This window comes from Acomys russatus, chromosome 3, assembly GCF_903995435.1.
Source record: "Acomys russatus chromosome 3, mAcoRus1.1, whole genome shotgun sequence".
Classification (NCBI taxonomy): Eukaryota; Metazoa; Chordata; class Mammalia; order Rodentia; family Muridae; genus Acomys; species Acomys russatus.
This window is the reverse complement of record NC_067139.1, coordinates 29,447,365-29,474,294: the sequence shown is the minus strand read 5'-3', so window position 1 is coordinate 29,474,294 and position 26,930 is coordinate 29,447,365. Positions and strand designations below refer to the sequence as shown.

The following is a 26,930-nucleotide window of genomic DNA, read 5'->3' as shown; positions in this document are numbered from 1 at the left end:
GGTACTGCTTTATTCTTTAACAGCAGAGAATTAAAACATAAGAAACACACAACATTAAAAAAACATAATATACATCTTTGCAACTTGTAGTGAAGGACTCCTCAGGGAGAACAGCCATGGTCAGAAATGAAAAGGGAGATTTTCTTTTGGCACAAACACGTCCATATTATTAGCTGGCAGGGGCTTCCAAATAGAACTCTAACTAGTGCTGGAAGCCGTTCTGAAGGGGCACACCAACCTTCTGATCTTCCATCCCTCCTTAGTAAGTACAGCCTTTCCTTCACTCGACTAGAATTCACTCCCTGATGCTCATACAATCATCCATAAACCCAGGGCAGAAGTCTCTACAAGTAGAGACGCAGTCATTTTTAAAGACCATGAGGCACATTGAGGCTGTCGCTACCAGAGAGCATGGGCCATCTTTGTGAAGTTTATTCTTTTTTAATGATGCATCAGAATACGTTGTCTTCTTGGTTGTAGTACACGTCGGACTCCACAAGCTCCAAACCTGCACAGGTGTAGTTCTGTTTCATCCGGGCCACATCACTTTCGCTCTTCTTCCTCTTGAGTGTCTCTCCTTCCTGCAGAGATGACCTCTCCAAAGCAGGGATACTCAAAGCTGGAAGGCCTTTTGCGAATGGAACCTCTACCCTGCCCGGTTGAGCATCCTCTGAGGGATTAGCTGTGGGCAGAAGTCGGTCACTCCGTAGCCTTTTCCTGATTTCTTCTTTTTTCGTCTGAAAAAGTAATATTGAAGAATGAATGAGAACCCCGGTGACTTTATTTTCTCCCTGTTCTCCTTCATATTGGTTTCCATGCTCACTTTTGGTTTTCCTGTTTGACTACTCAAGTCTTAAGAGAGACATTTGTTGAAGAAACTCACATTGGAAGAGACAAACCTAGAGTTTACCTCATAGTCTAGTCCTTGCTCCCAAGGCCTCCAAGTAGGGAGGCAGAAGTGAAGGACACTGGACGAAGGCTGTGTCTCCGAGGAATGGTGGCCCTCAGGTTGTGGGCTCAGGTGCTTAAAACTGCAGGAGCTGACCTGACAGTCTTCGGAACCCACTCTTAGCTCAGTGCCCACCTCTGCTCTGGTTGTCCTCCTCCCTCTAACCACAGTGGTAATTCCCCCCAAAATGACTTAATTTAGAATATTTGAATAGTATTTATTTGGGCTGTGTAGATGAAACAACAAATTTTAACTGAGTTCATGGTGCTGCTTTATTCCTGCACAACACAAAAATAACTTTTTTGGGGGGGCGCGGAAGCAAAGTGCGAGAACGCACAGGTCATCAAGATGCAGAGGCTCAGGGCATGCATTTTTGTCTTAGGCTGTGGGTAGGCCAGACTCGGCAGGCGTGGCTTGTACCTTTCGTCGCTCCTCCGCTGCCTGCATCTTTTCTTCTATGTCTTGGATTGTGAAGTCCTTCACCTCCTTTGTCACCTTAAGTTTTTTCAGTCTGGCTGGTGGCTTTCTCAGTGGCTTTTCAGTAGTGTCCACCTGGAGGAAGATATTTTGTCTTTAATGGAGAAGTGTTTACTACCTTGGCCTAAGAGATGAACAAGAGAAACAGTTTAAAATGCGAATTTCAGAATGGAAACTTCCTACTGGCAGATGAATGCCATAAAAATTTGGAATCTGTTAAGAACAAAAATATTGTTGTTACTATTACTATTATTATTACTATTATTATTATTATTATTATTATTGTGTGTGTGTGTGTGTGTGTGTGTGTGTGTGTGTGTGTGTGTGTGTGTGTGTGTGTGTGTATAGGGCATGAACATGTCACTGCCTGTGGTGGAGGTCAGAGGACAACTTTGTAGAGTTGCTTGTCCCCTTGCACCAGCTTAGGCATCTGTACCTTCGCCTACTGAGACTTCGTGGTGGCCCCACCACAGAGGTGACAGTGCTAAGATGCATTTGATGCCTTAAAAACACCAGGCCATTAGCACAAAGGCTGAGAATGTGCTCCCGGAAGCCAGATGGAAGAGGACTCATGGACTGAACAAAAATATGGAGGTGGGGGTGTGAAAGTCTAGCTCAATGTAAGAAATTCAGAATTTTGACTTTGGTTGGTTGATTTATAATCATCAATGACAGCAATTGATTTCATAATACTCTGTTGTTACCAATTACTTTCATGTGCTAGCGATCAGCTTTTTTACTTTTTGATAATGAAGAGAGAGAGAGAGAGAGAGAGAGAGAGAGAGAGAGAGAGAGAGAGAGATCATTAGCTGTAACTGAGCAACAACTCTATGCTAGGCTTTGCTATGGGTGCTTGACAAATATTTCCATGAGAACAGTAAAAATTCCCATTTTACATGAGCAACCACCTTTTCAGGAGTTCAGAAAAGTGATAGAACTTTCTAGTTACAAAAAGTAAAATGATAATAAAAAGCTACAAGGTTTTTTTTTTAAACTTGCATCTTTCAAAAAAAAATACAGCTTAATGGCAGGCACTTATAACCGGAAATTAAAACAATACACAGACATCCTTTTGCTACTAAGCCATCTCTCAAGCTCCTCAGCATGAACCTTTTTTGTTGTGTCTTTCTGGATATTCTCTGTAATTCATGTTCACACACACACATGTATATAAGTGCACATATATATGTATATATGCATGTCATCTGCAATACTAAATAAGATCTAAAGATGTTGGTATCATCCACACCATCCACATTTGCTTTCTTCATTTAATATGGACATCTTTCTAGGTCAATGTATATAAATTTATTATGACCGGGGGAGTTTTTAATGAATTCCAAGTCTTCACTATAAAATGAACCAATGTATCATTCTGGGTGATCTCTTTGAAGATTTCTCTTTAAAGACAATGGATCTATTAATATTTGTTATAATTTCCTAAAGACTGATTCTTCAGAATAAGGAAAATGAATCAGGTAGACAAAGAAAGGCCACCTAACACAGTAGAGAAAGGCCAGTGATGGGACTCAGACTGCCTTCAGATCCTGCAAGTGACTGTCCACGGGTGGTTAGTACACTCTTGGGAGCTTGATGTCCTTATTGGCGACACAGACTTAACAGTCCTTCTGCGCAGGATCCACATTTTTATTCTTGTTTGTTGCCGAGGGAAGAGAAAGCCTGTAATGTCTGCTCAGTAAAGGCAGCTACTTTTTCAGTGAGACCAACGCCTGCTTTCAGGGGCAGCACATACCATCACAATCACCGGCCCACTTATCACAATGATGTGTGCAGGCAAGAGGAATGCCAGAAGCAGATGACAAACCGGGACAGGAAGTGCTGGAGCAGAAGGCTGTACTACTAACAGCCATTGTGTGTCTGAGACGAGCATATCTTCTTTTGGGGTACAGTTCCTTTAACTACACAGTCACGACAGGACAGAGGATCGCTACGTTTCTATCACTGAGACTTAGGATCCCCAGAAAGTCTTTAAAGTTTTTTTTTTTTCATTTTATTAAGGGTATTTTGCTTGCATGAACGTCTGTGTACCGTATAGTGCCCAAAGAGACTAGAAGATGGCATTGTGTCTCCTGGAATTAGAGTGACATGGATCTATGAATCATTGGTACTGAGAATTGAACCCAGGACCTCTAGAAGAGCAGCCAGTGCTCTCAACCAGTGAGCCATCCTTCAAGCCTCATCTCCGAAAGTCTTTTAAAAGGAAAACTCTCATTGAACTGCAGCCATTTACAACCTTGGATGATTTTAGGTAGTATGAAGCTTTTCGCTAGATGGGGAGTGAGATATTCATTAACGCGAGGTCTCCCAGCACTCATTTGATATTATTTTAATGGCATCTGGTTCTTAAGCTTCCACCTGGCAAAAGCCACTTTTGTCCCCGGAAAGAGGGACACACTTGCTATGAAGGTCAACTAGAAATACTTTGAAATTAACACATAAACCTTTTTTTCTAGGGATCTTCACTCACAGAAGAAGAAGAAGAAAAAATGAGAAGGCAACTCAAAAGCCAATGAAGGAATGACACGACAGACATCTCAAAGCAGTCTGAATCTTGACAGAAATTGTGAGCCAGTCAGGAGCTCTGAGAGCAGTTTGGATTTTCTGACTGGGGAAGATGCTTCCCGTGACTATCCCCAAATAGTGCCCGTGGAGTCACTTCTGCCTCCCTTTGAGATGTGGACTCTTATCTCGGAGGCCCATGTTCGTTCATGAGTTGAATACATTAGACTCAAACTATCACCATAACGACGTGGCTTGGGGGAAGCTCACTCTGTAGCCTGAATGATGATGCCGAGTTCATCTCCAGTACTGCATAAATCAGGTTAGTGGAGCATGGATGTGATCCCAGCCCTCTGAAGGTGGAAGTGGTGAACCATCATTGGCTATATTGTTAGTTCAAGGCCAGCCTGGGTGACATGAAACCTTGCCTCAAAACAGACAAAGAAAACAAAGTAAAAAGACCCCTATAAACAGATTTGTATTCTTTACAAATGACGTACAGGTGGCAGAGCCTATGAAGTGGTGGTACTCATAGGTGACAACGAAGTACACCCTAAGCCTCAAATACCCTGAGGTCTAGAAAAGCCATCAGCTAAATTGTTTTTTTTTTTTTTTGGAAATAATATCAGAAGACTGGCAATCCTGAGCACAACATTGGGCACTAAGATTTGGATTGCATTTTTGGCCTGGCTAATGTGCACAGGCCCGTCTTATATCAGCTGCACATTCCTTAAAGCTTTCCTAATTAGCTCTTGACCTAAAAATGAACCCACCCTGGTTATGCTGCCTAAAGGGGTCTTGTGCACAGAAGAGGCCACAGCTTCCTGTAGCATATGTGGTCATTCTTATTCTCTGCCCTCTAGACCTCAGTGAGGATGCTCATTTTGACCACTGACATATTATTTGAGTCCTAACTCAGCCAACTTCCTCCTTACTACCCCACGGGGCTCGGAAAATGATATTAGGGACGCTACTGTGATGTGAATTCCTTAACTATATCAAGGGTGACCCAGTGCAGAAACAGAGATGACAATAAACTTTGGCCAGACAGAAGGAATTAGTAACGAATTCACCCAGTTTGTAAAAAAGAAGCCAGGGCATGCTAAGAGTTGCAGGAGAGCGAGTTTGGGATCAAAGCCACCTGAAGGCACCTTGTGAATGCATGGAAGGCAGGCATGTGTCAACACAAAGGTTGTTCTCCCCCCACCACACACATTAACATAGTCACATAAAACCTAGGCACACCTATAGTGAGACCACTCTAAGTCTCATTATAATGCTTTTAAATACAGGGGGCGGGGGGATTCCTTTTCTGAGCTGGAATTCAGCTTCTTAATAGTTTCTTCTCTATATGTGCATGCAGATGTGTGTGTGTGTGTGTGTGTGTGTATGTGTGTGTGTGTGTGTGTGTGTGTGTATGCAGGTATGCATGCCAGGCTATGTGTGCACACCTGGAAGCCAGAGGATGATGTTGACTCTCTTCCTCTATTGCTTTCAATCTTATTTCCTGAGACAGGGTGTGTTTCTTAGGGTTGTTGTTGCTGTGATGAAAGACCATAGCCAAAGGTTACTTGGGGAGGAAAGGGTTTGTTTTGATTACAGTTCCCATAGCACTGTTCATCACTGAAGGAAGTCAGGCCAGGAACTCAGGCAGGGCAGGACCCTGGAGGTTCTGATGCTGGGGGGGGGGGGGGGGGGGAGGGTCAAGGAGAAGGGCTACTTACTGGCTTTGCTCCTTATGTCTTGTTCAGCTTCCTTTCTTATAGACCCCAGGACCACCACTGCAGGTGTCCCCATGCACAATGAATTGGGCTCTTTTCAATTGATCACTGAGAAAATGTCCTATGGGATTGCCTACAGCCTGATATTATGGAGGCATTTTTTTTTTTTTTAAAGTTGAAGTTCCCTCTCCTCAGATGACCTCAGCTTGTGACAAGTTGACATAACACCAGCTGGTACACAGGATTCCTTTCTCAGGGAACCTGGAGCTTTTCAAGACCAGGTGATCAGCCAGCTCCAAGGGATCTGCCTGTTTCTGTCTCCCAAGAACTTCGTTGCAGTCTTCATGCCTACACAGCAAATACTTTACCTGACGAGGTGTCTCCTCAGCTTCTTCTTAATATTTATGTCACACCACTTTAACTCTTAAGTAAGCACAGCATCTATTATTACTGTCACCACGAAACATGGCTTTTGCTCCCGTGGGAATGAGGGTTAGTTTTATTCTGAGCTAAATATGAATGACCATGGCCCAGGTACATGGATTCAGTGTACCCTAGACTGGCATTCACTCACGGAAATGCTCTCATGGTAGCAGAAGAAAGGCAGTCATGAATCAAAGCATTTACCAAGTGCGTTGCTCAGCAAAGCAGGGGACTCTGTACTGTCAGTTTAGACACTATCTGATACCACTCTGGACCTCTGAGTTGGTGGAGGTTAGGTGTGTCAAGCTTAGTGATGCATTCTGAGGGTTTTATCTAAAAGTGAAGGGGATGCCTGGCCAGAGACAGAGGGGGAGTAGTCAATGGTTATGAAAAGTACTAGAGTCAGCCTCTCAGTCTACAGCACCCCAGCTCTCCACAATCACCATTCTATCAGTAAGCCAAACTGCGGAGTCCTTAACACGAGTGGGTGTTGCCTTTTCAGGGGACTTCAGTTCAAAGTACAAACATACCGTTTTCTCTGGATAACTGTTTATCCAGAGAGGACTGCATAAGTGATAAAATGGGGGGGGGGGCATAAAAGGGCGTGTTGGGGAGGTATTCCATAGCCAAGTGAGACCAGACTGGTTTCCTAAGATGCTCCCATGCTAGAAGAATGAAGGTGCCTCACTTCCAGCATCTTTATTCTGTTATACTTCAAGGGAAAATGTGGTGAAGGACGAGATGAGGGCCAGGGAGAGGACAGGCCTCTGTCCAGAGTTCTCCTGTGTTTGTGAATGCCAGTGCCCCACACTGACCTTCTTGTTTTTAAAGTACTGTCACTCTTATTCTAGGCGGCCATAACATTTACTCATGTTTTCCCCAATTAGGCCTGCTGGCACACACCTGTAATCCTAGTGCTTGGTCAGCTGACCCAGGAGGATGATATGCTTGAGAGCAGTCAGGGTGTAGAGCAAGATTCTGCCTCAGATAAGGGAAACAAAGAGAGCTGGAACTCCCGGGAGCAGGGAAGAACCGCTATTGAGTGTTTAAGTGGATCCACCGAGCCGTGATGGCGGCTAGCATTTGTGTCCACTTAAAAATCATTTCTCTCTATTTCCCTCCATCCCTTGGTTCCATTTTTAGTCAATTTTGAAGCTTTCTAAAAATACTAACTGCTTCAAAGTATGAACAGTGTAACTTCTCAGATTTTATATGACCCTCGTCCATCCTTCAGTTTTAACTGTGACCTTTTAAATTAGTCTCTAACTTCTCTCCAAATAATTAAAGTATATGATCTGTTACATACTCAAGCTCATGTGACACCAGCACCCACATCTCTTCCTTGCCGTGAGGCTTTGGGCACAATCTCAGCCTCTTTTCTTGAAACTGTATTTTTCCAGAATACGTAAGAATTCTCTCTTACAATAGCATTGTAGACTACAATGACAAATGCTTCAGCCAGCTCCACCTCAAGATGACCTCAGCTTCACATGCAAGTTCATGGTTAGAGTGGTGGGTTCTCAGGCTGGGCTGCCACACAGAGTCATCTAGAAGACTCTGAAGGCACGAAAGCCAAGCCCTATGCTTAGGTGCTAGTCCAAGGTCGGATCTGGGTTCAGGGAGTTTTAAAATCTTCCCATGTGACTTTATAAAACAACCAGGCCTGGGTATTGCTTCTCTGGCTTATTGCAAGCCTGACTTACACTAGGATATGTGGGTCTAATACCATAGAGGGGAAAATTGTGGTACTCTTCACGTATTGCCTGTGACATTGAGTCCTTTTAAGGATGTCTCACTCTTGCTCTCTATTCTATTCTATTCTATTCTATTCTATTCTATTCTATTCTATTCATATCCTCTATTATAGCAGAATTTACCTTTAGTTCACTTAATGATATAAAACCGAAGCCCATCATTGTCGTGAACAGAGAGATTTCTCCTGCAATATCTTATACTAATCATCCTGTGCACTCCCTTGTTAGATACAAGTCAGAGCTCATTCACCTTTGGTGACTGGTTTATGAAGGTAAGTTGTAATTTTATTCCCACTGGTGTTAGCATCAAGCAGTTACTGTGTTTCCCTTAAGGAGGCATTGCTTAGCAACAGAGTGTTTCCATATGTCTTCCTCCACTTGAATTGCTCTCCCATCTTTTGACATCGTTTCTTTTCTCTGATCCCCAGAGACTCACTTATAGCTGGGAAAAAATACCCTCTCCCCTTCTTTATTAGAGCTGTTTTTTCTAGCATTTTCAAATACAATTGGATGTTTATCATCATCCAAACTGTACCGAACCGTGGTAATATTGTGGAGATGTCAAATGGCATTTTCCTTTTCCATTGCTGTGATAAAATAACCTGCTGAAAGAAACTTCAGGAAGAAACATTTGTTTTGGCTCACAGTTGCAAGTACAGACCACCATGCCAGAACATCTCTGAAGGGACTCTGGACAGCTTGAGTGTGGTGAGCATGGCTCTGGCAGGCCCTGCCCTTCTCCCCGATTCCCTCTGCCTTGCTAAAACCATCAGATTGCATTTCTAAAGCTAGCCACTAAGCTCTATTCCCTTACTTGGCCACTTCCTCCTCCTGAGGCTGACCACCAAGGTCCAGCTATCAAAGCATTCAAGTCCAGCAATCAAAAGCCCCCTTTGGTTCACCTACTCAACATGCCCAATCAGAACACACCACTGCATGTTAGCCCATTCTAACAAAATCTCACTTTTTTCTCTTCTCAAAGATTACACTTTAACTTTTCTTCCTCGATTAATAAAGGCTTTCTCTGAGAAAACAGGTGTTGGGTTGTGGTTTGTACTCAATCCTGTGTCCAGGGTGGCATGGAATCTCCTTCAGTCTCCGCTACAGGAATGTGAGGCAGCTGGTCACATTGCATCCACAGCCAAAAAAGCAAAGAGTGCCAACTGCTTATGTTCAGCTCACGCCCCCTGCCCCCTCTTTCTTACAGTTTAGGATCCCGGTGTAGGGAATGGTGCTGCCCACAGTTTTTCCTGCTGCCATCAGCCTGATCAAATGCTCCCTCTGAGGCATCGTCAAAGCTTAGTTTCTCAGGTGGGTCCAGAGCGCATCAAGTTGACAGTTAAGATCAACACTAATGATGTTCTAGAGCTCCTTCTTACCCTCTCCTTTCCCCACTTTCTCTTATCGCTGGCGGTCTTTTCCCTTCTACACATATCTTGTTCAGGCCCTACTTTGTTTTGTAATAAAGAGAATGTCATTTTGGCTTTAATTTTTGAGTTTTCCCTATGTAGACTCGGGCATTAGCGTAAGCAGTTAGAGACTTGACCTACAGATGGTGCTGATTTACATAATTACTGCCAACTGTTTTCTATACAATTTTGGACTACACTTCTGGTTTCTACTTCCACCTTTCTGTTTCTTTTCTTTTCTGTTCATTTTCCCTCTGCCTTCTTTCCACCATTTTGTTGTGTGTGTGTGTGTTTTTTTTTTTCTTTTCTTCTTGCCCAGCAATTCTCATCCCCTTTGGGGGCGGGGTCACATATCAGATATCCTGCATATCAGATATTTACAATACGATGCATAACAGTAGCAAGATTACAGGTATGAAGTAGCTATGACATAACCTTATGGCAGGGGTCATCACAACATGAGGAACTGTATTAAAGAGTCACAGCTCTAGAAGAGTGCTTTAGCCCTTCTTTTGCCTGAGTCAAGTGATAGCTGGGAGCCTTGGCTTAAAAACAAAAGGACCAACAAACCAAATATTTACTTCTCTTCAGAGTTTTATAGGGAATTTACTAAAAATTTTAGGGCTGCAGACATGACTCAGCCAGTGTGAAGACCTGAGATTTTTTTTTTTTTTTTTTTGATCTTCAAAATCCCTATAAAAAGTTGAACACAGAGGGACACTCCTGTAATCCCCAGTATGAAATGGGTGTAGAAAACAGGTGCATCCCTGAAAACTAGTGGGCCTGCCTAGGTGGTAAAATTCCAGGCCAATAAGAGATCCTATCTCAAATAGAAGGTGGAAAATATCCAACGACAAGCAGCTGAGGTTCTTCTCTGATCTCCACATGTATGTCATGTACACATACATGCGTGCACACATGCACGCGCGTGTGTGCGCACGCGCGCGCACACACACACACACACACACGCATGGGCGCACACATGCACACGTTCACTTAAATAAGAAGTTAGAGCTGGAAACTTTCATCAAGTCAGTTAAAATCAGAGGAAAATATTTTTCACATCAACACCAAACAATGACAAACAAAACAACATGAATCACAAAGAAAAGTTAATAGCACAGTAATTTCTGGAACTTTCCTGTTTCCTTATGGTTACACCTGCTTTCATGTCGGCATAGCTGCTGGAGCTTTGGCATTTTTGTACTTTTGGATAAACTGCAATTTAGTTTTATGGTCTACAAGGCAACGCTTAATAAACATTGCTGACAGGATGAAAGCTCGTTACTTACTGGGACTTATTATGTCCAAATTTAGTAAAGCCTGAAGAATGTTTTATTGGCTTCATTAATCATTAATGATCAGGGTGATTCTGAATCCACTGAGAATCACAGTATGCAGAGGAATAAAAAAAATCTGGCTTAGATAAATACTATCATTCATACTGTAGGCCCTATATGCCAGAAATAACGAGTTGTGATCAATCATATTTTATTGCTAACTTTAAGTATAAGCAAACATTAATTACAAAATCACTTGCCATGACATCATATGACTCTCCATTTCTAAATACTTTGCTTCGGCTCTGTATGATTCCTTGGACAATTAGCTCTTCCAGGATGTCTGATGACTTCGGTCGCTCTCGACTCTCCAGGAGTTGGGGTTTATTGATTAGTTCATTGGACACTGGATCTTCCAAAAGGAAAAGAATAAAGACAGAAAGTTAAGAGTAGAGAGTTTATCACTCAACGAAATGGGGGCTGGAGTGGGTAAGAGAGCTTATTGCAAGATCATGAAGACCCAAGTTCAAATCCTTAGTGCCCAGTGTAAAATGTCCCACATAGTCATCATGCCTACAACCCCAGCATTTTTTAGGGGAGCAGGCATGGAGACAAAAGGATCACTGGGCCCTGCTAACCATCAGTCTAGTTCCAGGCCCAGAAAGACACACTGTCTCCAGGGAACGAGGTGGGGAGTGATAGATCAGGACACTAGTACATCCTTTTCTAGCCTTTGTGCTCCCAGACATGTGCACCCATGCACACTCTAGCATACACAGCACACACATGCACCATCCTCACACACTTACATGCACGATCGCCAAGTAAATAATTTTAAAATGCTAAATGGATGCCTTAAGCCAGTGAATCAAATCTTGTCTCAACACTTTTCTCTAAATATCCTGGTTTTTTTTACATACTTTTATGATTGACTTATTCAGTGTGTGTGTGTGTGTGTGTGTGTGTGTGTGTGTGTGTGTGTGTGTGTGTGTGCGCGCGCGCGCGCGCCAGCATGTGTGTTTTGAGGGAGCTGGTTCTCTCCTTCCACCATGGGGGTTCCAAGGATTGAACTTAGGTTTGCAGTGCCTATCTCCAACCCCAGTCTCTGGTTTCCATTATAAAGCTCTGTAATTCTTTGAAGTTCAAGTTTTTGCTGTCTTAACAGAGGGCATGCATTGGCATTATCTATTCTTTAGGTAAGGAGACTCGTGTGAACAGAATCAAGTCTTGTCTCGGTGCTGCTATGTTTAGTCTTTTTGTTGTAACAACTTTCATATACTCGGGCCAGATGTCACTGATTTGCTCCACTAATTACAAAGCTCAACAACAGCAAAGGCTGGAGACATTCTTAAGGTGACTCTTGTGAGCTGCAGTTTGGTTTCTATGATTTGTACACAGAAAGTAAACAGCATGAAGTTGCCAAGGGCTGCCTGGCTCTGCAACCCTGGTATACAGTTTCACCATCTGCTAAGTCTACAGAGAGAAAGCATGCTTTTTTGGAAAGAGTCCTTGAACTGGACCAGGGTTAGAACTAGATCTTATTAATGATTTTAAAGATGAGGCTTGGAGCTAGTTACAGGAGAGGATTTACGAACTGCACTCTTCAGGGGGCCTCCTTATTGCAAATCATCCATTTGAAGAAACGGCCACCTCCACACCTTCAGATCATAAAACAAAGGGTGAAGGCTTGCGTTCCAAAGAAGGCTCTGCTTCTCAAGTCAGAAATGACACTGTGCAGAGCCCTCTGAAGTGAACGTATTTCAAACAGTCCACTGTGTTCAAGGGATGGAGGCCTCACACATGTTCCTAACCTCCGTGATTACAAAGACAACTTTTGTGGCTTTTTGTGGTTTGAAAACATATGCAGAGATGGCTACATATGCTGACCAGCTGTTTCTCATTTCAGGCCGTTAATCCACCTGTCACGAGAGAGGGCTCTGACTGACCATCACATGGCATCAGTAAAGGGCCACCAGCTCAGTACTTTCCAGAGCTGGCTCTTCAGACTTGTAGGTGTGAGAAACCCAGGCCATTCTCACTGCAAAGTGCTCTTCACCGAGTCTTACAGGAAGCGCTCAAACATGCAAGCAGACCTAGAACTTGGTAAAGGTAAATGCGTCCATGGAATCAGAGCGATTTTATTGTTGTCACTGGTGTTAAAAGATGGATTTGCCTAGAGTGGGGCACATGCCTATAACCATAGAACTCAGGAGGTGGAGGCAGGAGAATTGGAGCTTCACATTATCCCTTGATATTTGAGACCCCATATCAAACCCAAACCCAAAACAAATGAAAAAAGGTGGACCTACCGGGAAGGGTTAACATGGTAATAACTACTATTTATTGTTTATTCACCTGCATTGCGCTAAGAGCTTTATAATCTGTCTAGCATCCAGTTCAAGTACCAGTCTGTGAGAGAGGTGCTATTATCCCTATTTTACCAATAAGTACTCTGATATGATAGAGGTTAATTGTTCAAGGGAATGAGACTAGTTAGAGTGGCAACTAGGACTGAATCCAACTTCAACACCAAGTTGTTAATCACACTATTCTCCTTCCTAAATATGAGTAGTTGAACCACAGTATTCAGACTCTCTCCCAGATGTGTTTCTAAAAGGGTGTCGCTAACAAAAAGGAATGAATGTAACCATTCTAACACAATGTCTTGTGAGTCTACTAAAGTATTTGTCTTAACAAGTACAGTAACTAATATAGACAGATTCTTAGAAAATGCCAGTCATTTCAACTCGTTCTTCTGTTTTCTTGGAACATTGGAGCTTATTGAGGATAGGGTTTTAAAAAAAACCCTGTGTTTCTATTTTATTATGAAGTATGTTATCTCATTGATGTGACTAGCTGACAAAAAGCAACTTAAGGGAGGAAGGAAGGTTTTATTTTGGCTTACAGTTTGGAGACTACAGTCTTCGAGGAGATGAAGGTATGCCATTGGGAGCAGCTTGGCCTGTGGCACTGACCAAACAGCATAGACTATGCTTGGGTGTTTTCCTCCTTTTTTCATTTTTTATTCAGTCTAGGACCCCAGCTCATGGGATGGTGCCACTCATATCCACTGTGGGTCTTCCTTTCTCAGTTTATCCACTCTGAAATCATCCTCACCGATGTGTCTGTTTGAGGCTTTTCTTAATCCAATCCAGTTGAAAATTGAGATTAACCATCATATAAAGGGGATTCTTGGTTACCATAGTAAATTTAGGGAGCATTAAAACACCCAAAATGGAGGAACAGTGTAGGAAATTAATGGCCTGCACATATCAAGGTCTTAAAAGATAGAAAATGGGTTGGAAAGATGTTTTGGCAGGGGAAGGACTTGTTGTGCAAGCCTAAGAACTAGAGTTTGTATCCCAAGAATCTGGGTAAATGTAATATTCCACCTGGAGTGCCAGCATGCAGGAAGCAGAGACAGGGACCCCCAGAGACAGATGGCTAGTTAAAACAGTAGTCTCTGGCTCTCCTAACACACTCTGTCTCTCTATATAAGGCAGGTATCAACTGAAGAAGATACCTGCTGTGAATCTCTATACACATACATGCACCTATACACATGTACCCCGTATACACACAAGCATTATTGTATCAGGTAGATATCCTAGAACTGGAGTTACAAGTTGTCAGCTACCTTATTTGCCACTGGGAACCAAGCCCAGGTCCTCAGTACCAGCCATAAGCGATCATAACCACTAAGCCATCACTCTGGCCCCTATTTAAATCCTAACTTGTAGTGAGAGGAGAGACAACAGGGACGAGGAATAAAAGTTTTTCTCCTAACTAAAACAATATTCTCTCCCTCTGGATCTGTGCTGTTCATTTTGTTCCAAAGGCTGACCAACTATAAATAAGATGTCATCACTCAACAGCAAGGAAGAACTCAAAGGATGGGAAACCACAGCACTGCATCAGAAGGACCACAAATAGTTTTTAAACAGGACACTAGATCATAATTACTTCTTCTACGTTTTTACTGTGTATTTGCTGCTGTTGTGGATGGGGAGAGGTAAGGGAGCAGTTTAATGAAGGGTTTTATTTATTCTTACAAATGTAAACCTCTCCCTGAAGAAGAGGACAACATAGTGGGGTTTACATTCCCTTAACCCCTGTGATTTCTACTCCTAAAATGTGTTTCCAATTCTCAACAAAGTCTCTTATTTTTTTTTAAAGATGGTTTTAATTATTTTATCCACAAGATTAATGGCTAGCATTACTTACTCACAAGATAAAGACCTAAGACTAAATTCTCATGTCTTGGAGATAAGAATCTGGCCATTTAAAATACACTATGACCCAATAAGAAGTGATCAATGAGCCATCAAATACATGCATTATATATTTAGAGGTCTACCAGATGTCTGGGGGATATCAACAAGAACAGAGACAGAGGTTACCTGAATTTGCTCTCCCATTTGTTTTACTGAGAGATGGAGAACTTTCTGGAATAGTCCCAGGCAAGCTTCCCATCTGAGCTTGTTGGTCCACACTTTTGGCATTGTCTACAGTGTCCCTGTGCCATGCAGCATCAGTTTGGGGCCTGCAATTCTCTTTGGAAGAAGTCACTCTGACATTAGCCTGTGAAAAGAGAAGAGTTTGTTGAGCATTGAGATTTCTTAGGAAAAGGAGGAACAGTATAGCAGGGACCACTTTGTGAGCATTTACCAATTAGTGTCTGCAGTAGTCTGACTAGTAATCCCAGTTTATGGATGTTGTGAAGTGAGCGAGCAGATGGGATTGAGTAAAGCTCTCGAGATGGCAAGGCTGTAGGAATTGCTCATGGGAACCCCAGATGCAGCCACAATTGTTCTTGTAACCCTGAGTCCCCGCAGTAGCCCTGTTGAGAGGCGGCAATATCGTGAGAATGATAATCTCTTCAATGGGATCATAGCTGAATGGGCTTAGGGTGTGGTACCTAGTAAGAGGAAATAGGTCATTGAGAGGTGTATCTTGTCTCCAGACCCTCGTGTTCTGCTCTCCCTACTTCCCATTTGCAATAAGATGAACAGCTTTGCTCCATTAAGCTCTCTGTCGTTATGCTTTGCCTCGCAGCAATAGGGCCAGTTGCCCATGGATAGAAGCCTCTGGAATGTCTAGCAAAAAAATAGATCCGTCCCACTTAAGATGTCCCTCTCACACATTTTGTCATAGCAACAGAAAACTTACTAACATAGAAAATTATTGATACTAAGAAGGAGGCTCATTGCTGTGGCTAACTCCTGGTTATGTTGTTCAGAAATTGTGGAACAGGACTGTGGAAGAAACTTGGGAGATACAGGGTAAAGGAACCCTACAATGCTGTAAGCAGAGCTCAGCGAGAAATTGTGAAGAGAGCATAGAAGTCCAGAGTACCAATAAAAATGCTCATAGTAAAAAATGTTCTCATGAGGTTTCCCATGGAATGGGGATTCTATTGGGGATTGGACAAGGAGCCATGACTTTAAATTCTAGCAAAGGGCTCTGCGTTCTTCCCAGGCCCTAAGAGTTTCTGTAAGGCTAAATTTCAAGTTGACAAACTAATCTGCTAGAGAACATTTGAGGGAATAAAACATTCACATTGTGGCATGGATATTGCTGGTTTCCTTTAACCCAATTTAGCAAAACTCAGAGCAGAGGGAATAGAAAGAAACTTGCCATATGGACAGAAAAGGACCATGTTTGTGCTTGGTAGGGAAATTAGCACCATTAAAAGGAAGCCAAGTATTTGGCTCTGAGATAACAGGAAAAGTAACAGGAATCATCCTGTGGCATCCATCAATGGCTCATTATAACTCACTGGAGAGACTTGGCTTTGAGACGAGCACTCTGGAGAACCTGGCTATACAGGGCTACCTGGAAAGCATTTTTTTTTCTATGTTTGGTCATCTGTGTACACAGAGATATCCGAGGTTATTTTCAAGGAGACCTGGTTACTTCCTCCTAAGTACAGTCCTTTGGCATCTTTCACATGATGCTAGTTTTTCCCAGGCATCTAGAATGCAAGAGTTATGGAGTGGTGGAGACGTCCACGAAGATTACTAAGGAAAGCCTAGGGAGCCACACAGTTGCATGGCAGGGTTAACATGCTTGCAGGTATGCCCCTCTGAAAGGGCACGGTGAGAAGCTACAAGGGTGAAACCTAAGCTGCAACAGAGACCCTGGGATGTCATGGAAAGCAGGGACAAGGAACATCCACTGAGGAAATTTCTGCCTGTGATCACTGCCAGCTGCAGAAGGCAGTACAGGCTTTGGCCAACAAGGCTGCAGGGTGGGGTTCGCCAAGACCTTGAGGTCCACATCTTGCCACCACATGCATCTGATGCCCAACATGGAGAAGAGAGTTTCCCGTTTGCCCTGCTGAGTTCCAGTCTGGTTTGGTCCCTTCCTTCCCACTCCTCTCATTTGGGAAGGAAATGTTCAATCTGTGTGACTGCATTTTTGAAGTATATAATTTTTATAATTTTCTCCTATGCTTTTAAAAAAATCGTTAGTAGCGATCAAGTTTGGAGCCTTGTATGTTGGTTGTAAGCAGATGTGCTATCGCTGAAGTATATCCCCCAGCTTTTGTAATTTTTATGTGGACTCACAGCTAAGGAATTGATGCAAGTCTTAGTCTAACCCATATGGAGGGATTGTGAGGTACAAACCACCATTCTGAGCCTTACTGTGAACACCAGGGTGAACAAGTCACAGTCATTAATCAGGTGTGAAACTAGAGATACCACTACATAAAAACATATTTAAAATAAATACTGGCTTTGTAGTTTAACATGTAATTAACCCCATTAAAATAATCAATTAATATAGAAGAAGATTGTGATTGTCATCTGTATCAATTGGGATAGGATATGGTAGTCTGTTTTTCAGTCAAACTGTAACCTAAGCATTATGGAGAAGGGATTTTTGAATACATAATTGCATCTACAATCAATTGACTTAAAGTAGAAAAGATTCTTTAGACCATTGGGGTGGGTCTCCTCTTATCAGTTGGAAGGCTTCTGGAGTTAACCTCAGGTCTACCTGAGGGAGAAAAAATTGAGCCTATGCATTGCAGTTTCACATCTAGTCTGTCCTTTCTTTTCTCATCCTGTAGGGGTTGGGCATTGCTGACCATACATTTATCTTTCCACCCACCAACCCACCCATCTCCTCATTCATCCACTCATCCTACTGTGTCTGTTCCTCTGGTAGAAACCTGATGGATGCAGAGACTCAGTAGAAAAGGGTAAGTACCATCCCCCAGACAGAAGCATTATAAACATGTTGATATTATCACCTCCTAAGTGTATTTGCTCATGTAAGAGTTAAAAAAGTAAATTAGAATTTTCCAAAACACCAATGAAAAGAAGTTCGGAGTCATGCGGCCATTGGGAGCTACAAAATAAAATTTAAGAGTTCCTGCAGAAAGTTAATCAGGGAGTAGCTGTAAGACACAGAAACTCCACTCCTCAGTTTACGCCCTAGCAAAATGAAAATAGTATTCAGCTCAAAACTTGCACGTAGTGCCTATCGTTACTATTCATAATGTTCATAAGGTGGAAACAACTCAACTCAAATGTCTATCTGCTGATGGATAAGAAAAGGAAATGTAGTGTAATCATAGAAAATATTATTTAACAATAAAAGAAGATTAAATGCTGACACACGTCACAACATAGACATATAAAAACTTTCTTAAATAAGAGGATCCAGTCACAAAGGCTACTCATTCTTAGGCCAGGTGAATTCAGAGGTAGTAAGTGGGTTCAGAGACCATGCAGGGTAAGGGGATGGGATGAGTGAGGGGAAGAGGATCGGCTACTCATAAGTAGTTATTTCTTCGGGGAGGGATGTACTGAAAATAGATGACACAAATGGCTGTCACCTGCATATTTTAGGGGTGAACAGTATAGTGCATGAATTATACTACAATTAAACTAGCAATTAAAACTGAAACGGAGCAGGTTCTTTGTGAAGTTATATATTTGTATAACACATTTTTCCCACTGTATTATATTGCAGGCATTTAATTGATTTGACCTCATTCTAGTTAATGGAGAAGAGTAGTTGTTTACAGACAGTGATATTAGTTCATTATATGGTTTGCCATGTAACCGTACCATAATTTACTTAGCTCATTCCTGGGACTTCTAAATCAGGATAAAATTATACTTGTTCATATACATATTTGTTAATTGGTTTAATTATTTTGTTATAGTTCCCAGATGGATGCATTCTTGCTGAAAGGCTATGCACTTCCAATACTCAATGTATTTCCAGAAGGTTCTCCATAGTCACTGCACCAATTCATAAGTCCCTGCTCCTTGCTTATATAGTCTGCAAGCCTCTGATACAAGACACTGGTCCCTGTGAAACATTTCATGGTCTCATAGCAAAGGAATAAAAATGTAGTAGGGTTTCCTTCCACCTGTCCATGGTCATAGGCATCATCACCAACACTGAGAAAGCAGACTCCAGAGAAGAGCTGTCTTAGTTAGGGTCGCTATTGCTGTGATAAAACACCATGACAAAAGCAACTTGGATGGGAAAGGGTTTATTTGGCTTAGACTTCCATATCACGGTTCATCATAAAAGGAAGTCAGGACAGGAAGGAACCAGGAGGTGGGAGCTGATGCAGAGGCCATACCATAGATGAGTGCTACTTACTGGCTTGCTCCTCATGGCTTGCTCAGTCTGTTTCCTTGTAGAACCTAGGGCCACCAGCCCAGGGATGGCCTGACCTCCAATGGACTTGGCTCTCACTCATCAATTGCTGATTAAGAAAATAGTCTACAGGCTTGCCTACAGCTCAGTCTTGTGGAGGCATCTTCTCAACTGGGGTTCCCTCTTCTCTGATGATGATAGCTTATGTGAAGTTGACATAAAACTAACTGGTACGGGAGCATTTACAGATAACATACCTACACCACCTACAACATATAATATTCACATGTACACTTATTTGTTATGTCTAGTAAAAGAAAGTGAGCTTACTCTAGTTTCTTTTCTATTGTGACAAAAACACCCTGACCAAAAGCAACTTTGGGGAGGAAAAGATTTATTTTGTTTATACTCCCAAGCCCATCACTGAGGGTAGTCAGGGCAGGATCTCAAGACAGGATCTTGAAGCAGAAACCATGAAGTAATGATACTTATGGCTAACCTTCTGACTTGCCTGGAGGTCCGGAGCATGTTTAGCTAGTTTTCCTATACAGCACAGGACCCCTTGCCATTGGGGTGGTGCCTCCCACAGTGAGATGTGCCCTCTCTTACATCTGCATCAATTATCAATCAATACAGCCCCTCCACAGGCATGCCCACAAGCCAGTCTGGTCTGGGCAATTCCTCAATTTAGGCTTCTTCCCTCAGATGACTCTAGAATGTGTCCAGCTTTAGACATTCTGTGATGCTGTCTTCTCAGGGACTCATAGTTCCTGTTGAGCTTATAGCTGTGTATGAATCCTATTGTGGATTCTTTTCCTAGCTTTAAGATATTTTAAAGCAGTGATAGTAAGAGGAGCATTTCCCCAGGTTCTTTGCATTTTGTACTCATTTTTTTTTTTTAAAGCAGTAATGCATCATGTGACATGTAAGGACTGATTTTGTCACTTAACATTTCTAAATGGAGATACCGAAACAATGTAAGAGGCTTAACAACAACCACAGCAGCCACAAATATGATGACAAAAAACCACTTAGGAACTTGAGGGTTTATAGACTGGAAGAGTTGGTTTCCTTCCCCCACATTCTTCAACTTACAACTTAGAATAGATTTAAACACTGCAACTTCAAATGATCTTACACTCCTCACTGCAGCTACTTGGTTTGGGAGCCCCAGTGAGAATCTCCACCCATCAGCATTTACAGACGGGTACTTTTGAGTCCTAGTGGTGAATAAAACTTAATGTGTAACAGACAGAACACAATCTTATATACCAGCCTTCACTTTGTAGAAAGAGATGAAAAGCTTTTCTATTTGGAAAACATCTTTCAAATGTCATGTCAATTTGTAACCCATTTTAGAAATATTGGTCCCATTTCATGATCTAGATTGAGGTAATCGTAAATCAAAGACACTAGCAATACTGACAGATAATTGAATCTGTGCCCATTGAGGATGTAGCCAACAGTGCTCAGGTCTACCTATGTATGCAAGGTTTATATTTCACACACACAATTTCCATATTGTATTAACCTATGTGTATTACATAAGAAAGGGTACTGGGCAGAATGATGGAAGGAGCTTCAAGATGAAGCTGTCAAAGTGTAGATTCAATGTGTTTCAGTATTTTATATGTTTCAATGCCTTGAAGATAACACTTTTTTAAAAATCAAGTTTAGCATTAAAAACTTGTAAGTCCAAAGCTGACAGCTGTGAGAGCCACCAGCATTCTAAAAAAAGACACCAGTTAAAAAAAGACATCAGCTTCACTATAGACAGGTGTCTGTTGTTTGCTTTTTATGGAGTGTGTGTGTGTGTGTGTGTGTGTGTGTGTGTGTGTGTATGTGTGTGTTTAAGTAGTGTAAGCACTGTATGTACTTCTGTAGCTTCTTTTGGGAAACATATTTTCCAAACAGCTTGGCAGGAATTACTTGATGATACTCCCTGAGCTGAAATCTTCAATCACTTCATGAGCAGAAGGGTGTATAAATACATTTGCCTGTGGACCTATGGGAAGCCTTTGTTCCCCAGAACTAGAAATTTTGCTAATTTACTTTTAGTAATTTAATTACAAACAGCAACCCCTCAAAATCCACTCAGGAATGACTATTTAACAAGATTCAAGAGGGCTGAGAAACAGCTCAGCAGGTACAGCTTTTGGTGTGCAAACATGGAGGGTATGAGTTTGAAGCTATAGCACCCACATAAAAATCTGAGTGTGGTGGTATGTGTCTGTGTTCCCAGTGCTAGAAGACAGACAGGGAGATGCCAGCGGCTTGTTGGTTAACCCGTGTAGCCAATGAGAGTGCCAGAGTCAGTGAGAGATGCTCTCTTAAAAAAACAAGGCACAGGCCAGTGAGATGGCTCAGTGGGGAAAGCACTTGCTGCTAAGTCCAGTGACCCAAGTTCAGTTCCTGGGAACCACATGAGAGAAGGAAAAATTGTCTTCTTCCAGTAGTTCAGTGACCTTCACTGGTGTGCATACATGAGATATAAAATGTAACACAAATGTAGCGAGCAATAGAGGAAGATACACAACATCAACCTGCAGCTTCCACAAAAGCATGGATGCATGCATCTCCCCTCACACACATGTGCATGTACACAGACATGCTTGCACACACACACACACACACACACACACACACACCATTGTAATAAGTAAGCTAGTCCTTTTTGCAGTAAAGAAAGCATGACTTGTATCAGATATTAGAGAAAAAAAAAACCTATGAAGAGTCCTTCTTGATCTCTCTCTTAATCCAATCCTAGGCCAGGAACGTTGAGTTACTCATACAGAAAAAGAATATTTCTCCTATTGAGAAAAAAATGCCCATGTTTTTCCTATTATGATGCATTATTTTTCTGCAAGGTATTCACACCTCTTTAGACTATGGTAAAAGTGAACAGGGAGTCTATAGACAACTCCCAAGAATTTTAATTTAGAATATGCATTTAAAATGCTAAGAAATGTAAATGCTTCATACAAGTAAACATGTTCATCTCGTTTTTTTTTTTTTTTTTTTTTTTTTTTTTAAAGTCATCTCTGAACTCCTAAACTCTAGCTCCTCTGCGTTAGGGAGAGTAATGGAGGCATTAGTATTCTGATGGCCACTGAGTGTTTAATTAGTAATAATCATATGCTTCCCAGTTCAGATTTCCAAAGTCAAGTGCACGAGAAGAGAAAATGTATGCAGGAGTCAAGTAAGTCTATTTTCCAGTAATTTGAATGTTGAGCTTCCTCTTTTCCATCACCATTAGTGTCCTTTTGCTGCTGGAAGACGGGGACACAGTAAGGAATCCGGGAGTGGGGGAGGGGAGAGCATGGACTCACAAAGCATTCATTAGTGGCGGGCTTGTCCGATTCCCGTGTGCTATAGATAAAATGACAAAGCCTGTTTCTGCCTATAGGGACAGCACGATGGGAGGCAGAATGGATACAATAAATGAACAACATAAGCTCTTTCTTCAGGAGAAGGTGGATCAACCTTGCCGGCATGGTGGCCGGGAGCAGGACCTATCTAGGAGAAGCAATGGAGAGGTGACTAGGAGTTGTCTAAAAGATGAGGCTGTGTGACCTGTACAGGGAGAAAGGAAGTCCCGACAGGGGAAAACCAACAGGTGCAATGATTCCTTGGGAATGGAGAAAGGAAAGTGCTTGCTGAACAACAGGGAGGCTTGCTTAGAACAAGGAAGTGGGGAAGGAGGAAGCTGGGGAGGATGTCAGGGTCAGCTCAAGGAGGAACATGGATGGCTAAGCCAAAGATGCTAAGATCTTATGTCAGGATAATAACAATATTGTCATAATTTATTTTCTGCTCTTGTTCTGTGTGAAATGGGGATGTGAGTGCTTTTTGTGAATTAAATTCACTCAGTCCTCACAATAATTTGACAAAGATAAATATTACCATTTCTGTTTGTTTTTGGTTTTGTTTTGTTTTTTGGGGTTTTTTTTTTTTTTTTTTTTTTTAAATAGAAAAAAAAAGGCAATGTACAGGTTAAAGGATTGGCCTGTAGGAAAGTCTAGGGGGACATTATTTTGATTATCAATTGACATAGAAGGACCCAGCCCACTGTGGGCAGCACCATTCCCTGGGTAGATGGTCCTGGGCTGTAGAAAAAGGCTACGTAAGCACAAGCCTATGAATGGGCCAGCGAGCAGCACCTCTCCATGGTTTCTGGTTCACATTCCTCCTTAAGTGTCTGTGACCTGAAGTTGAGTCAAATAAATCCCCATCCAAAGTTACTTTTGGTCCTGTGTCATTTGTCACAGCAACAGAAAGGAAACTGGAAAGATATCCATGACCCCTTCCAGGCTCCATGGTGGCTTGACCAATATACTAGTCCTTCTGACTAGGGTATTTGATACTTGGAAGGACTTGACTTGTGGCCCTGACACCTGGTCTATGTAATAAAACCGTATTTGGTGATAATTATATGGTTGAGCAAATAAAAGTGGATATAAAAGAAGTATGAACAGTGAAAATTTTCTTATGTATAATCATGCCCGAGAAATAAATTTAAAAGATAAGGAATCTTAGCACAGTAATTCTAAATTACATAAATATACTTTTTGGGAAAAGAGAGCAAATGCATGCCTGTGTGTTAATCCAAAGCAACAATAACTAAGATGGCCAGAGAGCTTCCATGGAGCTCAGGAGCCAGTGGAGGAGAAGGGCCTTCAAAGCAGATGTGTGCTGGTAGTAAGCCTGGGATGCTTTAGCAGGAGTGGGTCTCTGCACTGAGGGATGAAATGGAAGCTGATCTGTCCTGCTACACAGTGAGATCTAGGAATGGCATTCCATAGGGCCGGAGAAGAGCATGGGAAAGGCAGTGCAGTGCGGGCAGGGCCTAGAAACAAGCACTATAGGTCATTTGGCCTGGAGGACCAAGAGTCTCTGAGAGAGGAGGGGCAGTACGGAGAGCAAGACATTAGCAAGGAACGATAGAGGGCTGATACGTGAGGAGGAGATGTTTCTTGAGAAGACCGGTGGCAGTGTGCTGGTAGAGCAGTTAGGTAGTGACAGGAAAGGCAAACGATGCCCAGTCCAATATCATCCTTGGCTACATAAAATTTTGTCTCAAAAAAAAAAAAAAGTATTGGTGTCGTAAACTCAGTCACTGTTTAAGAACAGAAAGCAGAATACGGCATTTATATCGGTGGCTTCTGGACATAGGCTTCTCCCTGAACATCAGAAACTGTCTGGAGTCTCAACTCTACATCACACCCCAGTTGGCTCTCTCTCTCTCTCTCTCTCTCTCTCTCTCTCTCTCTCTCTCTCTCTCTCTCTCTCTTGCTGTCTATTATCTATCTATCTATCTATCTATCTATCTAGAGATCGGGTCTCTTGTGTCCCAGGCTTGCCTTGAACTCACTGTATAGCTAGGATGACCTTGAATTCATGATCTTCCTACACCCACTCCTGAGTGCTGGCATTACAGGCACGCACTCTTACACCTGAGTTGTGCACTGTTAGCATGGAAGTCAGGTCTTTGTGCATGCTAGGCCAACACTCTACCCACTGAAGCACACACTCAGCCCTTTAGGTTTGCTTTTTATGTCCACTCCAGGAGCTCTGGCATGCCACACTTGAGCCAGGTGCTATCACTGCCCCCTGAGCATGCTCACACTGTGCCTGCTGAGAAGACAGTGAATGCTTTTCACACAGCAGCCTTAAGAGTGCCTTGTGGAAAAGGTGGCCCTGAGTGGCCATATGCTGTTCTTGCCAGCCTGGAAAACGGGGTTACAGGCTCCCTTGCACTTTTTAAAAGTACGGTTTTGATAATGATGTATAGGGTGGACCTCTCCTTGGGTGACCCCCAATGAGTTGGGGTCTTGATACCATTGAGATTGTTCCTTCCGTTGGTGAAATTAAAACTTTCCTGATGGAAGGAATTCTAAAGAGACTTTTGTGCTCCTCCCTCTGGGTATCAGACAATTGAGGCAATGGTCCCCAAGAAGTTGAAATTTCTCCCTGAGTCTCAGGCTAAGAGAGTAAACAGCTAAGAGAACAGGCTAAGAGAGTTGGTGCAAGTCAGAGGCAGGCTTTGTCTCTTTCATACAGATGGAAAGAGGCACTTTTGATGGAGAGTCTGGAGCTGAGACCATGATGGGGTCAGTGATGGGCAAGACCATTGTGTGTGTGTGTGTGTGTGTGTGTGCGTGTGTGTGTGTGTGTATGTTTGTTTGCACATACGCATATACAAATGTGTACATAATAGAAAACAATTTTCACGAGTCAGGTCTTTCCTTCCACCATATTGGGATTATGGCGTTGAACTCAGGTCTTCAGGCTTGGCATAAACAGTTTTACTCACTAAACCACTGTTTGCTCTGTTTAGACCTACCCCTCATGTGAGGACCCCAAAGATAGACTTGGGAAGTCACTGGGCTTCTTATTTTGTTCCTCTTCCCAATGCGGCTACATTGAAATTTTCTCCTGCTTTTCACTACTGTCTTTTAATTGGCAGATGGAGTATAGGTTGGCCAAGCCTAGCTTGTTAAGGCTGGTGGGCCTAACTGCTCTTAGGGAGTTGGGGAAGGATGATAAATGGTCCAGCCGCTGTGCCCCACTGCACTGTGGGAACTCCCCCCTCATACCTCCAGGTAAATGATACAAGCCTGAGACTCAGTGGAAAGACTGGAAGGAGAATCTTAAAAACCAGGTTCCCTTTAGCTCTGTCCCCCAAAAAGCTGCACAGCCCAGAGAATGTAGCTAGAAGGTTGACAGAGCTCTCTGTGCTGCAAATAAATACAAAGAACAGGGATGCTGGGACCAACATTAGCTGGCAGCTCCCAGGAACTCCCATCTTCCCCTGACAAATCAGGATGATGGCAGAAAACACAGCCCCTCCTGTTAACCTGCATACACTGGGGGTGGGACCTCGTTCTCGCATCTGCAGACATAGATCCACAGAGACATGTACACTTCCTTGATTTAGAGACACTAGCCAACAGTGGCAGAATAAACTGCTGTCTCTTTATTTACATCCTCAGTCACACACCTGAGATGGTTCCAGACCACTTCAGAGCTTCCAAAGTGTGGAAGTGTGGGAAATCCTGTCTCTCCTTGTCTCTCTCTTTTTGCCTCTCCCTGTCTCTCTCTTTCCCTCCCCCTCTCCCTACTCTCTCTCTCTCTCTCTCCTCTCTCTCTCTCTCCTTCCCTCCCTCCCTCCCTCTCCCTCTTCGCTGTCTCTCTGTCTCTGTTTCACTGTCTTTCTGTCTCTCTCTTTCTCTTTTTCTCCTCCCTCCCTCCCTCCCTCCCTCCCTCCCTCCCTCCCTCTCTCTAACAGTGTCTTGCTGTGCAGCCCCAGTGTTCACTTTGTAGTCCAAGCAGCCCTCAAATTGCCTGCTGGGGTTACAGGCAGGAGCGCCACAAAGCCTGTGATTATTACCTTAGATCCCTCTTCCCAGCCTTTCCTGGGCGAAGGCAAGCGGCTCAGGCTCTGGTCCTCTGCTTGCTGGGAAGGTCCGCAGCCCATCGCTCCTCCTCTCCAGGCTAGGCTGTGCCCCTGAAGCTCCTGTCTAGTCCTGGAGTCCTCCTTTCCCAGTCCCTGCCCAGCGTTCCCTCCTCCCACACCTCCAGGCTGGGTAGAAGGTGCTCCGCTATCTGGGCAGTTGCTGGAAACTGTTGCTACAATAAACCGCCTTACGCAGACCTGGGACTTGAGCAGGGATGGGACTTTTGCAAGGGAAAACTAGAAGCTCTGAGAAGCTATCCAAATCCCTACTAGGACTGGAATTGGTGTCTGCAGGAGAGAGGAGAGGGAAGGGCTG

The 26,930-nt window shown here is 42.9% G+C and overlaps 1 protein-coding gene across 1 annotated transcript; it reads right to left on the bottom strand.

Annotated features, from left to right (window-relative positions):
* Positions 1-430: 430 nt before the first annotated feature.
* Positions 431-26,930, bottom strand: Stmnd1 (stathmin domain containing 1). The gene is made up of 5 exons (XM_051170771.1): positions 26,549-26,930; positions 14,934-15,114; positions 10,794-10,945; positions 1,370-1,501; positions 431-737 (listed from the first exon to the last, which is right to left on the bottom strand). The coding sequence occupies exons 1-5, from the start codon at positions 26,633-26,635 to the stop codon at positions 453-455; spliced, it is 837 nt and encodes a 278-aa protein (XP_051026728.1). The 5' UTR covers positions 26,636-26,930; the 3' UTR covers positions 431-452.

Excerpts from the sequence above, each read along its gene's own strand:
- Stmnd1 (XM_051170771.1), bottom strand. The coding sequence starts at position 26,635 with ATGGGCTGCGGACCTTCCCAGCAAGCAGAGGACCAGAGCCTGAGCCGC. Across the intron at positions 10,946-14,933 it reads AAATGGGAGAGCAAATTCAG|ATCCAGTGTCCAATGAACTA; the intron begins GTAACCTCTGTC and ends TCCTTTTGGAAG. Across the intron at positions 1,502-10,793 it reads GAGAGTCATATGATGTCATG|GTGGACACTACTGAAAAGCC; the intron begins GCAAGTGATTTT and ends ATCTTCCTCCAG.